This window comes from Mytilus galloprovincialis, chromosome 2, assembly GCF_965363235.1.
Source record: "Mytilus galloprovincialis chromosome 2, xbMytGall1.hap1.1, whole genome shotgun sequence".
Taxonomy (NCBI): domain Eukaryota; kingdom Metazoa; phylum Mollusca; class Bivalvia; order Mytilida; family Mytilidae; genus Mytilus; species Mytilus galloprovincialis.
This window is the reverse complement of record NC_134839.1, coordinates 69,222,316-69,234,419: the sequence shown is the minus strand read 5'-3', so window position 1 is coordinate 69,234,419 and position 12,104 is coordinate 69,222,316. Positions and strand designations below refer to the sequence as shown.

The 12,104-nt window shown below is 32.4% G+C and overlaps 1 protein-coding gene across 1 annotated transcript; it reads right to left on the bottom strand.

Annotated features, from left to right (window-relative positions):
• Positions 1-1,152: 1,152 nt before the first annotated feature.
• On the bottom strand, positions 1,153-11,855 carry LOC143064251 (thyroglobulin-like). The gene is made up of 7 exons (XM_076236938.1): positions 11,616-11,855; positions 6,944-7,048; positions 6,118-6,144; positions 4,187-4,316; positions 3,628-3,707; positions 2,659-2,862; positions 1,153-1,346 (listed from the first exon to the last, which is right to left on the bottom strand). Exons 1-6 carry the CDS (start codon positions 11,839-11,841, stop codon positions 2,675-2,677), a joined length of 756 nt encoding a protein of 251 aa, XP_076093053.1. The 5' UTR covers positions 11,842-11,855; the 3' UTR covers positions 1,153-1,346; positions 2,659-2,674.
• Positions 11,856-12,104: the final 249 nt, after the last annotated feature.

Below are 12,104 nucleotides of genomic sequence, written 5' to 3'. Positions count from 1 at the left end.
TTGTAAGCCAAAAAGTACCTGTTTTGTTCTTCCGGACCTCCAAAAGACAGCGAAACCCTTTATTCAATTAAAGGATTAGGATAAAGAGTAAAACTGAAAGAAGGAGGTCTGTTTTATATCTTGATTGTGTCCGCGTTATTGGCAAAGATGAACGACTTCAAACTAGAATATGTGACAATTAAACCTGATATTTTCAATTTTTCAATTATCGACTTTCCATCGTACGGCTTATACATATATCCGTTTATGCGTTACACTGGAGCATATTTATAAATCACAAAATGTATGCGATTTTCATTAACATACGTAGAGATTGCCTGATACGATGTGTCGGTGCTTCAACTCACTAGCGACATGTTTTCGCGGTCTTAGGTATTTACATACCAGTAAAGTCGTCTAATATGTAGTCACCCAAATATGCCCTATTAGCAATGTGACATTTTGACTTACTTGTATAACTTCGCATGGTGGGTGATTTGTGTTAACAGAAGACATGTACCCTAAAAACGCACCAGGCCTTGAAGTCATAAAACTTTCGAGTTTATTGTACTCATACTCCAAAATCGACCAATCAAAATACTGGATTTTATGCTTCGAACACGATTTTTGTGCTCCAAGCACTGAGCAAAGTTTTATTACTTCACACACTGGTCACGCAACTTTTGGAGTTCATGCGATGCACGCAGTTTTTGTTTGGCACCTTAATTTGTGTCTTTATATAAGAATAACGCTATAAGAACATCGGTATACTACTGTCACCTTAATAAGCATCCATCGACACTCCTTCATTAGCATCCATCGACACGCCTTAATTAGCATCCATCGACACGCCTTAATTAGCACCCATCGACACGCCTTAATTAGCATCCATCGACACTCCTTTTTCATTAACGCACTCAAGTTTATTTAGATTTCAATTTATATTCTCCCAGCACTTTAAATTAATGGAGCTAAATAATGCAAATACATAGGATTTTCTACCCCTTGAATAAATTACTAAGCTCTATTTGGCAATTTATTATTAAATCCTCTTTGACTTCGTACTTTATCTGGCCTTGTAAAAACTAATCCTATTTGATTCCAGTACCAATGATGATAAAACTTTTGTAAAGGAAACTCGCGGCTGGCGTACATAATTATATAAGCCTGATATTTTTGATAATAACTTGTATTTTTATAATCAAGTACTAATATTTAACAATATGTATTAGATATATTAGACTTATTAATTTTCCAAATTACATATATATATTTGATGTGAAATAACAAATTCAACGCAGTCCTGTTTATCAATCACATAAGAAATCGATTTTTTTCAGTATTCTGTTTCTTTTTCTTGAAATTTTCTGTAAAATAAAAGAAATTGTCAACGCTTTATTCAACAAATACTTATCTCTAAAAGAGATAAGTAATATAAGAGAGGCGAACGATAAAATATTGATATAAGTCGAAGATATATCGACAACTTCTTTGGCAAAATCGAAAACAGACCAAGAGACAAAAAACCGTCAACAAAACACAACATAGAAAACTATTACCTGAGAACACAAATTAGTTAATCATTACAGTAAGCCAGTGTATCAACTTCATATTATTCTTTTTGCTGTGATAATTACTTTTGCGATAACGTGGCGGGTGACGACTGTTTACGTTTCCGACTCAACTTAGTAAGTTAAACATAAAAAAAATTATATTGATTTTCGCCATTATGAATTTAGTCCTTCCAGTGTTTGTCTGTTTTGAAAGGAGTAGGTCCGGTAAGGGCCGATTTTGGCCTCAAATTTCAGGTTCATCTAACGAAAGTTTTTGGACACTTTTTAAACATTTAGGTGTCTATTTCAATTGATTCGATTAGTTTATGTGAAAGATTTTAACTGATTTAGTCATTAAACACGCTCTGATTCAAGCTTAAATATGAAAAATCTATCAAATATGCCAACAAACGTCATTTTTCAGATGGGTTTTGTCAAAAATGAAAGTGGCCGCATCCGTGTTCATCCTCAACCTTTATATATGTTTTGTATTATCATCAAATACAACTTACATTTCAAGATTATGAATGAACACGCATGCGGCCACTTTCATTTTAGACGGAAAGCGTCTAAAAATTAACCAAAATGCTAAAATTTTGAAGATTTCAGTAATTTAGCATGACTTAATGATGCTTAAACGCGATATTTAGGCATTTTATTGTCAAAAACAGCTCATATGTATCTAGCAGAAGCATTTTACTTTCAAAATATAGCTTAAAGATTACATTTTCACAATTTTCTAAAACTGCTATATTTTGGGGCCAAAAAGGGGTCTAACTGAACCTTCTCCTTTGGACTAGCATTATTACTAAAATTCTTAGCTTAAATAAATTTTGAACAATACAGCCAGTGTTTATAAATGATAACAGTACATGAACTTTGGTTAAATTTAGCAGCAAGTGTGTATTATTTCATATTGTTAATATCCAAAACTGTACAAATATGCATAGATATAACTAAGCTTTTAGTTTCTTAAAAGTGTCTATAAGGTTAGATTAAGATACTCGTTCTCTCCTGCACTCCTATTATATGCAATTTCTTTAAACATAATTATTTACTAAGAAGAAAATAAAATCACTTGTTTCTAAATTAATTCCTACATATTTTCGTAACAAGTTACATTTACCTGTTCTTAACGATGTTTAACATTTCAAACTTTGAACCTGTCCAATTGGAGCAGTTTGTAATCCAAGCTGATTACCATTGGAGTCGGAACAGAAACATACTGATCCAACACACTTGTACTTCTGGTAGCTACCGTCATTGGTACAATAGAAGAGTTTTCCGATTAATCCGCTAGCCATATACTCTGTTAGATCACGGGCGCATTCTGAAATATTAAGTGTTATAACCATTGTAAAATATAAAGGGAACTATAGTCGACATACTGCAAAATCTTATTATATGAATTGAAAAAAATTAATGAATTGTTATATATTTCATATGTCATAAACAGACATGATAGAAAATGCAAAATTTTCCTTTTAATATTGAAAGAAGAAATAAAGAGTACAAGTCCACTCAATTGACCTCTGTCATAATCCTATCTGGCTTAAAAGAGCTAACAACCTATTTATATTTGTTTTTCCTAATCTTAATGACGAATTTTCAAATAAAGTTATTACGTTAAAAAAGGCACAACATACCAAAATTACAAGTTAAAAAAGAGGGAGAAATACAAGCTCTTTATTCATAATACATAAATGACATTTATAACCAAAAAAAAATAAAACCCTTCGTGTTTCGGACATGATGGCATATGTACTATAAATATGATATTATACTTATGTCTCTCATCTGGCTGCAATAACCACCACATCACAAGAAATGTATGAATGTTTTTAAATGTCTGGAAGCATGTCAAACCGTTTAAAGAGATATGCGTTTTGGGTAGATGAGAATTGCTAGTAATAAGAGTTAAAATCCCATTTATATATGTCATTTAATAGTACTTGTATCGGAATCAATTTAAAAATATATTATACTTTTAAATTACATGAAAAATGTATAAATTGATTTGTGAGTTTCGAAAGCTCATGATGTATTATAATATCTTGGTGTAAAGAAATAAAACTGAATGGAAAGTTATACTTACGACAAGTTTGTCCGCTGGACTCCCAAACATTGGCAGTGTAACCATCAATCTTGCTTCCGTCTTTCTTTACACAATAACACCTGATAATTGAGTATATTTTATGAAAAAATGTGTGTGCTGTATTGTATACTCATATTACATTCGGATTCTTTACGACCAACGTATTATTGCTGGGTTAGCCATATGTTGTATGAGACCATTTTGCAAACTATAATTATTAGTATCAAATATTAAAACAGTTTAGGGGTTATTGTGAAACTACCTATTCAAAGGTCAGTGAGAATCAGAAATCGATGATTACATATTTTAAAGTCCTTTGCTCGCGAGAGAGTATAAATACCAGTTCATGTCTTCCCCTTTTACACATGAGTCATCTTTGAAACGTGAAGACAGAAATAAAAAAAAAACTATTTACACTTTTTCGCAATTCCACATGTTCGCAATTCCACATATTCTTTAAAAGATAACAACTAATACATTGTAAAAATACATAAACATAAAGTTTATGATCGGGTTTTTTCACAAGAACCATGTTACAACTATTCTTTAAAAAACTCACTGTGAACCAGAACATTGTTTTGGTGAATACATTCCATTGGTGTCACATACTGGTTTTCTAGCTCCTAAGAGGGGAACACCATTTTGCTGATTTCCAAGGTATGTTTGAAGCTCGCTTTGACATGAAGGTACTGAAATACGATTTTGAACCGTGTATATTAAAGCAATTGCATACATCTATCTGGGTTAAGGGTATGAATATAGATTGAATCCATCTAAGAAAAGGTTGGAAACCAAACCAGATCAATAACATCTGAAGGAACACTTGTAACACATCTTTTTTCAGAGTAAGTCAGGCTATTTGGTTTAGAAATTGTAAGACTTAATTTCATTTTGATATGTTCATGTTCGCCGAATGTTTGGAAAAATGAACGTCTACTTCATTTGTCTTATGTTAAGCTGTAATAAAATTGAGAAAGGAAATGGAGAATGTATCAAAGCGACAACAACCCGACCATAGAGCAGACAACAGTCGAAGACCACCAACGGGTCTTCAATGTAGCGAGAAACTCCCGCACCCGGAGACGTCCTTCAGCTGGTTCCTTAAAAATATATATACTAGTTCAGTGATAATGGACGTCATACTAAACTCCGAATTATACACAAGAAACTAAAATTAAAAATCATACAAGACTAACAAAGGCCAGAGGCTCCTGACTTGGGACAGGTGCAAAATTGCGGCGGAGTTAAACATGTTTATGAGATCTCAACCCTCCCCTATACCTCTAGCCAATGTATAAAAGTAAACGCATAACAATACGCACATTAAAATTCAGTTCAAGAGAAGACCGAGTCCGATGTCAGAAGATGTAACAAAAGAAAATAAACAAAATGACAATTATAATTATACATAAATAACAACAGACTACTAGCAGTTAACTGACATTCCAGCTCCAGACCTCAATTAAACTGATTGAAAGATTATGTCTTCATCATATGAATATCAGGCACAATCCCTCCCGTTAGGGTTTAGTATCATACTATCATAAAATATATGAGAAGAACATAACCCGTGCCATGCCAACAACTGTTGTTGTTTTTTTTTTAAATAAATGTGTTAAGTTCCGATGCAAAGACCCTATAAGTGAATCAATATTAAAGCCAAAATATGCAATCTTTAATGACCTGACAACAGTGTCGTAACTATATCCCTTCTTAATAAGTCTTTTTAACGGTTTTGTAAGCTTTTGAGGTGAATACTGACATTTTTGTGCTTTGTTAAGAATATTACCATAAAAGATTGGAACGTATAAGATGTCTGCATGTTGAGTTATATTTACGAATTATTTTCTTATACCGATGATAAAATTTAGTAAATGTTTTGACTAGTTTGTAATATCGAAAACTCTGGTGTAATAATTTTTCAGTTATACATAAATTTCTCTCGCTAAACTCTAATACGTTGTTACATACACGAGCGTAAAGATGTCTTTATTCTCTCTTGGAAGAATAGTGTCTCGTAGACCTCAAAATTATTCATTTACATGTGAACAAAATAGGAATCTTGTCAAGAATAAGCTACATCTTAGTGGAACTATATTAAAGCAATGGGTAGCATTTAAAAAAAGAGCATTAGTCTGAAAGGTGGTATAAAAACCAGCACTCATTCGTTTTATTTAAGTCGTTCATTGACTCTTTGTGGTCACCGTTGAAGAATCGGAAACGTTAATGATTTGATCTAAGGTTGGCCAAACTAAATCATGGTTACCTCTTTTCCTTTTATGCGTATTCAAAATAAATCTATTTTATACCATAAAGAAAGTCAACAAATATGTAATGAATTTCGGATCACAAGCACAGACGACCGTTTAAAAACAAATGATTTTACAGTAATACAATAACCCAAATAATGTTGATAGAAATGTTCACCAAAATAACGTGACTACACACATAAACATAGTAAGATCAGCATGATTTAAAAGTTGTACTTACATGGTTCAGGAGCAGCAACAGCGTTACCTACAGTACAAAATAAATAAAGAATATAAACAAAAATTCCAAAGATTCGCACCATGTTTACTTCAGTCGTGCTTTAACGTGAATGTAAAGGATTTAGAATGGAGGTTATACATGTATAAAGATATACAAGACATGTGACATTTTGGTATCGACAACAAAGTTGCCTTATCAGACACCTGCAAATGACTTTGGACTTAATCAAATCGTCACCTGTCGGAGAATTACATATTTACACGTGCATAGTTATACATGTACATGTAGCTAAACATGATTTTCTCACGTTTTTATAATCATATGCATATAGACAATATGTTTCAGTGACGATGCATCCTGTTTCGAGCCGAAAACAGTTACAGCTGATTTCCAAGGACAATCAACATTAATTTCATTTATCCTGTAATTGATCGAATTCTGAACGATTTCGCCTGTCGAGACATATACTTCAACCGGGTGAGATGCTGATCCAGTGATTTAAAATAAAGGGGAGGGTATTCCAAAAAACGCAATGCATATGATGAAAAAAGGGGGAGGGGTTAAACCATATGTCCTCATACAAGAGAATTAGTTGCCAAAAAAAAGTGGGGTTTCAATCCAAGAACACTCTCCTCACCTGGATCCGCCAATGTGAGTCTTATGTGTTCTCTACGTAATACGAAATATGACTAAAAATGTATGTTTGTCATCTAAGTCTGTGATAGGTGCATTAACTGTACATTATAGATGTGTACTGTATTTCCATTAACATACATGTAGGTGAATGTGTTATAGGATATTTAAGCAGGTTAAAGTGTTGACTTACCATGGACGCAGGTAAAAGTTTTGGAATCACAATGAGTTCCAGGTTCACACTCGGCAGTAGAAGGTGCTCCAAGCAAGAGTAAATTAACACAGCTTTGTCCTTCAGCTGCAAATACAAAATTTATATTCTTCTGAAACTAGGAACTTTATAAAACAGTCTCAATTAAAAAAAATTAAAAAAAAATGTAGTTATACTCATTAATAGCAAGCATGAATAGAAATCTTAATAACAAAAATGTAAAACAAATTGGACATCACATTGCAAATTTTGCAGGGATGGTATCTCTTAAATATAATAGTCTTGCTGTCAGTCTTATTAGCTTTTTCTTATTTTTGTACCAATCCGACTGTTTTTAATTGTTTTTCATCTTGATTAAGTTTCGAATTTCAAGTTGTTTAATTATATCTATCGACAAATAGTGGCTAATCATTAGTATTTACATATGAGAAGATCTTGGATAAAAATTACCAATAATGGGTAAGACAGTTATTTTATGTGCCTTGCTTGCTGTTTGGTGTGAGCCAAGTCTCGGCGTTAAAGGCCGTACTTTCAGTTTGACCTAAAATGGTTTACTTTTACAAATTGTGACTTTTATTGAGAGTTGTCTCATTGGCACTAATACCCCATTTTCTTATATCTTATTTTAGCTCAATAACTCAATAAAGAATATTCAGTTGACAGTTTTGACATGTATAAATGCTATGTATTTGTATATCTTGTTTCGATGATAATTTCTTATATAAACTCTAGTTTTTCAAAACTCTAAAATAGATTTAAAAAATCGTTCTTTGATGGCAGTTACTCGTATGCGGACATTTTGTTTTATGGTTCAGTTATTTTGCATTATATTAGGTAAATAAACTAATCATAGATACCAGGTTTAAAATTTTGCACGAGATGCGTGTTTCGTCCACAAAAAACTCACCAGTGACGCTCGAAAAGAAAAAGGTTAAAACGGCCAAAGGAAGTACGAAGTTAAAGAGCAGTGAGGACCAAAAATTCCTTAAAGTTTTGCCAAATACAGCTTATGTAATCTTTTCATCAGGTAGAAAAAGCCTTAGTATTTAAAACAATTATGAAAACTAAAAGTTTTGAAAACAGTTAGTTTATAGCTATGGCCATATCAATGATTATTCCTGTCAACACAGAAGTGCTGATTTCTATGCTATTTTGCTGTTGATTAATTTTGATGCTCCCGTCGTGCAACAAAAATTGTCAACTGCCTAAACACTCTTGTGACTCTTATGACATGATCAAAATAGATTTAGAAACCAATAGGCAGGTGACCATTTCATTTTAAGGCATTATATTTCTATACAGTTTTCAATATTGGAAAATAACATGTATCGAACAAATGTTGATATTTGAGATCTCTTCATTCACACTTAATTCGCAATGGCTCACCTATCTCACTATAAAGATTAATACTTATAAAGTACACGGCAACGACAACCATCTAATCATACATGTAAAATACCAATTACTGTGATGTATTTTATCAAAAGGCATCAAATATCGGAATAAAGATGAAACGCTTTTAAAACGATCGCAATGTTAGAGGTTTCTTTTTCCAATTTGATTACCACAGGATTCTTTATTCATATGTAATATGTTTTCTATGACATTTATCAACAGTAGATATATTATATTTCCATCGATTAATTTATTCCATAAACTCTGCAAATGAACACGAACACGACATGTGGTAGATATAAATGAAATTTTATCTTCAAGAGTACTTTTGAATTTATCTAAAAGATAACGAAACCCTGTTTGCATTGTTATAATTCTTATGATTATGTTTCAGAATAACATAGTTATGGGTACAGTTCAGTATTAACATATTTAGATTATATATATATAAAAAAAGAGTCCGCTAGTTAATATTGCGTAAATGTGAAGGAAATCGTCCCTAGAAGATACTTTAAATTCTGCTCGGGGCTATATATTCCTTTATACATATTAGTCTGGAACTCCGCGCAGGACTAGCTTTTACACACCACCATGCAGCTTCTAAATCTTCTAACTTCGGAACGGAGTGTTATAATATTATATTACACCTGCAACGTGTTCATCTATGCCAACAACACCAATCCCCAATGACATTCACTTATGAAATACACGCCTCTCAGATCTTGTTCTTCACTGCTACACAAGCATTTCTTACACTCAGGCAGTCAGTACTGAGCAGATTTGCTGCACCAATTATACTGTGACATTAGCATTCAAAAGAATTTCGCATGAAAAAACGGGGATACTGAAGAAAACAACATTAATAGAGGTTTCTCTCGTGCTTACAACAATAGTCGAGATACATTTTAACGGTATTAAGAAAAAGGTAAACATAAGAGAGTTTCGTCGGTCGACATTTGACCATACATCTCATTCAACTGACTATAACCATCATTGAACATAACACTGTTTGATATAGGGGAAAGAATTGCACAGGATAAACTTTGGAAAAGAAAATCGAATACATTGGCACCAAACAAAATCAAAAAAAAATGTCAAGTTTAAAGCATGCAGAGCCATCCATAACAACTGGATGTACTGTTTCATTTAGGATTCATATACACACAACCTTGTCTATTGTAAAATCTCTTGAAATTCCACATTTTAGATTTATACAAGAATTGTTATGGTTTTTGATATGTATAAACTTCCAGATTTATATCAACATTAAACAAAGATAGATAAAACTCTATACTGATGAAAATAGTATGTATCAATACAAATGTTTTTTTTTTTTAAAAAAGACTTTTTTTTCTTCTGATACTTAGCCCAATAAATATTAACCTGCTGAAAATGCTAATTTTTGCTCTTCTCGAAATGGGAACAGTTGAACTCCTGTTTATGTGACATCATGGCAACCCCCCTGTAGTGTGTCCAGCGCTAAAGACCTATTTACTCAATAAACAGCTACAATGTATTTAAAAGGACAACTTTTGTTAGGGTTGTAACTCAGAACATGGTCCATTGGTTGTATAGATCTTGTCTAGCTATAAAGTTACCGTCATGAACGATAAAGCATTGTCATTAGTCTTGCTTTCTGCACAATATAATATTTCTTATGACATTGCACAAATATTCATACTTTAAGTTAAAAAAACTATATGTAATGGTTTCATAACGAGTGAGAAAAGGATGCTTCATTGCATCAATATATTCCATTGGGAGAACAAGTCTTTAAAGACTGTATATATAGTAAAAGTATTTTGTTCTATTGATACTAGTCGTTTATATAATAAAAATCTGTCAGTTTGTCATAAGTCTTTAACCTAGCGGGAACCTAAGTCATCTGTTTGTTTACTTCCGATATATATATATATATATATATATATATATAAAAAATGACTTCTTTCTGTTTTCTCTGTCTTTGAGTTGAACAAAAGTTGAACGAATGAACACTCCTTTTCAGACCAAAGAAAGGATAAAAGCATTCAATTTGCAATGTTATTTATAATTATATCATAGCAACCGCCTCCATACCATCACGCGAATAATTGAGGAAGGACACAAGACCTTCAGTCTGATTCAATAGTAAAGCTTTCTATTTCCCCAATACTATTATATGTATGTCAGTGAAAAAACACAATTAAACATTATTTCCTTTAAAACATTAAATTTTTCCTTGTTTACAAATACATTTTGTGAATATTCCCATACATAGAAAACGGATAAAGACTATCTATGACCACATAATGTAGATATATTCATACATGTATATAGATAACGGACAAAGGCTATCTATGACCACTCTATAACTGCATGATTATATAGTACTCCTCAAATTTATGAATAGTTTACCATTTATTTTAAAGCGTTTTCAGATTTGTTATCTTATTGTTTTGAAATTTTAAATACTGGCCGTTCAGGTTTTCATAATTTTAGCAGATACGAATTTATTTATAAAGGTCCTTCTGAATACCTTAGTTTCCAGCTGTCTACTTGAATAAAGATATGGAGAAATAGTATGGTTGCCAGAGTCAAATTGGTGTGGGTTAATTTTTATGTTTGAAGTTCGTCAGGTTTGGTGACAAGCTAACACGAAATATGGAATCATATTCATAGAGCATCTACAGATCGTCAAATTCCAGTTTTGGAAACTTCTTCATGTTTCCAAAGAGCCAGAATACAGAATGCCCTGGAATCTGGCGACTTTATTTCTACAGAAAGACATTTCAACACGTATTGTTGTCTCGTTTGAACAAACTTGGTAAGCAGTTCAAATCAAATTATGTGCTGACACAAAGAAAATTGGGATGCATTTTCTGTGTCAGATCGGACGCACTTATGATAGTTATAGCTAATACTTAGCAGTAAACAGTAGGGACTATCGGCCTACATGTATGACTTGTATTGACGTATATAAGATAAATAATTTGTAGATAACACAAGCCGTTCAGTCACCTGTTTGTACAAATCATAAATCAAAGAAACTTAGGATTGTGGTTTGAACGAAAACTATTTAAGAAATTCTCACACCGTTTGTATTCAATCATATCCGTTTGTTTTTCCCTTTTTATCATAAATATCGACGGCGTTCGTATGATGCATGCTAAATTTTGGAGTCAAAGTGAATAAGTTATAAATGTTTGAAAAATTGTTGATGTTTGAAATGATGTCTCTTTGATACGTTCCCCATTTTCATTCTCAATTTTATAATAAGTACCTATATGCTGGATACAGGCGTCACAACATCCACAATACCCTCCATTCTTTGAAATTCTTCCGAGGCAGTTTGTTTCTGTTACAGCGGCACATCTTACAAGCATACATGCATTCTGTGGACACTGTATCATAGCCTGCGAGGACACCGCAAACAATAAAATAACTATTAAGGTTTTCATTTTCCTTGTTGACTGTTCTATATGTTTAGATAAAATGACGCATATCATTGAATCTTAGTATCTTATACTGTCTGTCAAGTGTTACGTGGGATACAACAGATTTGGCAGTCATTTTTGGAATTCCAAAGTGTAAAAGGACGTGTTTTGTTTACAGCTTAAAGTGGAGTTGTTGAAATAGTAAATAGTTGGAAACAATATTTATAAAATAAAACTGAATATGTCAAATGTAACACAAAGAATTACTCTAAATGACACGGAAGTTGCGTATTAATAGAAGTCTATTTTATGATATATTTTTTTAAAGTTTCATG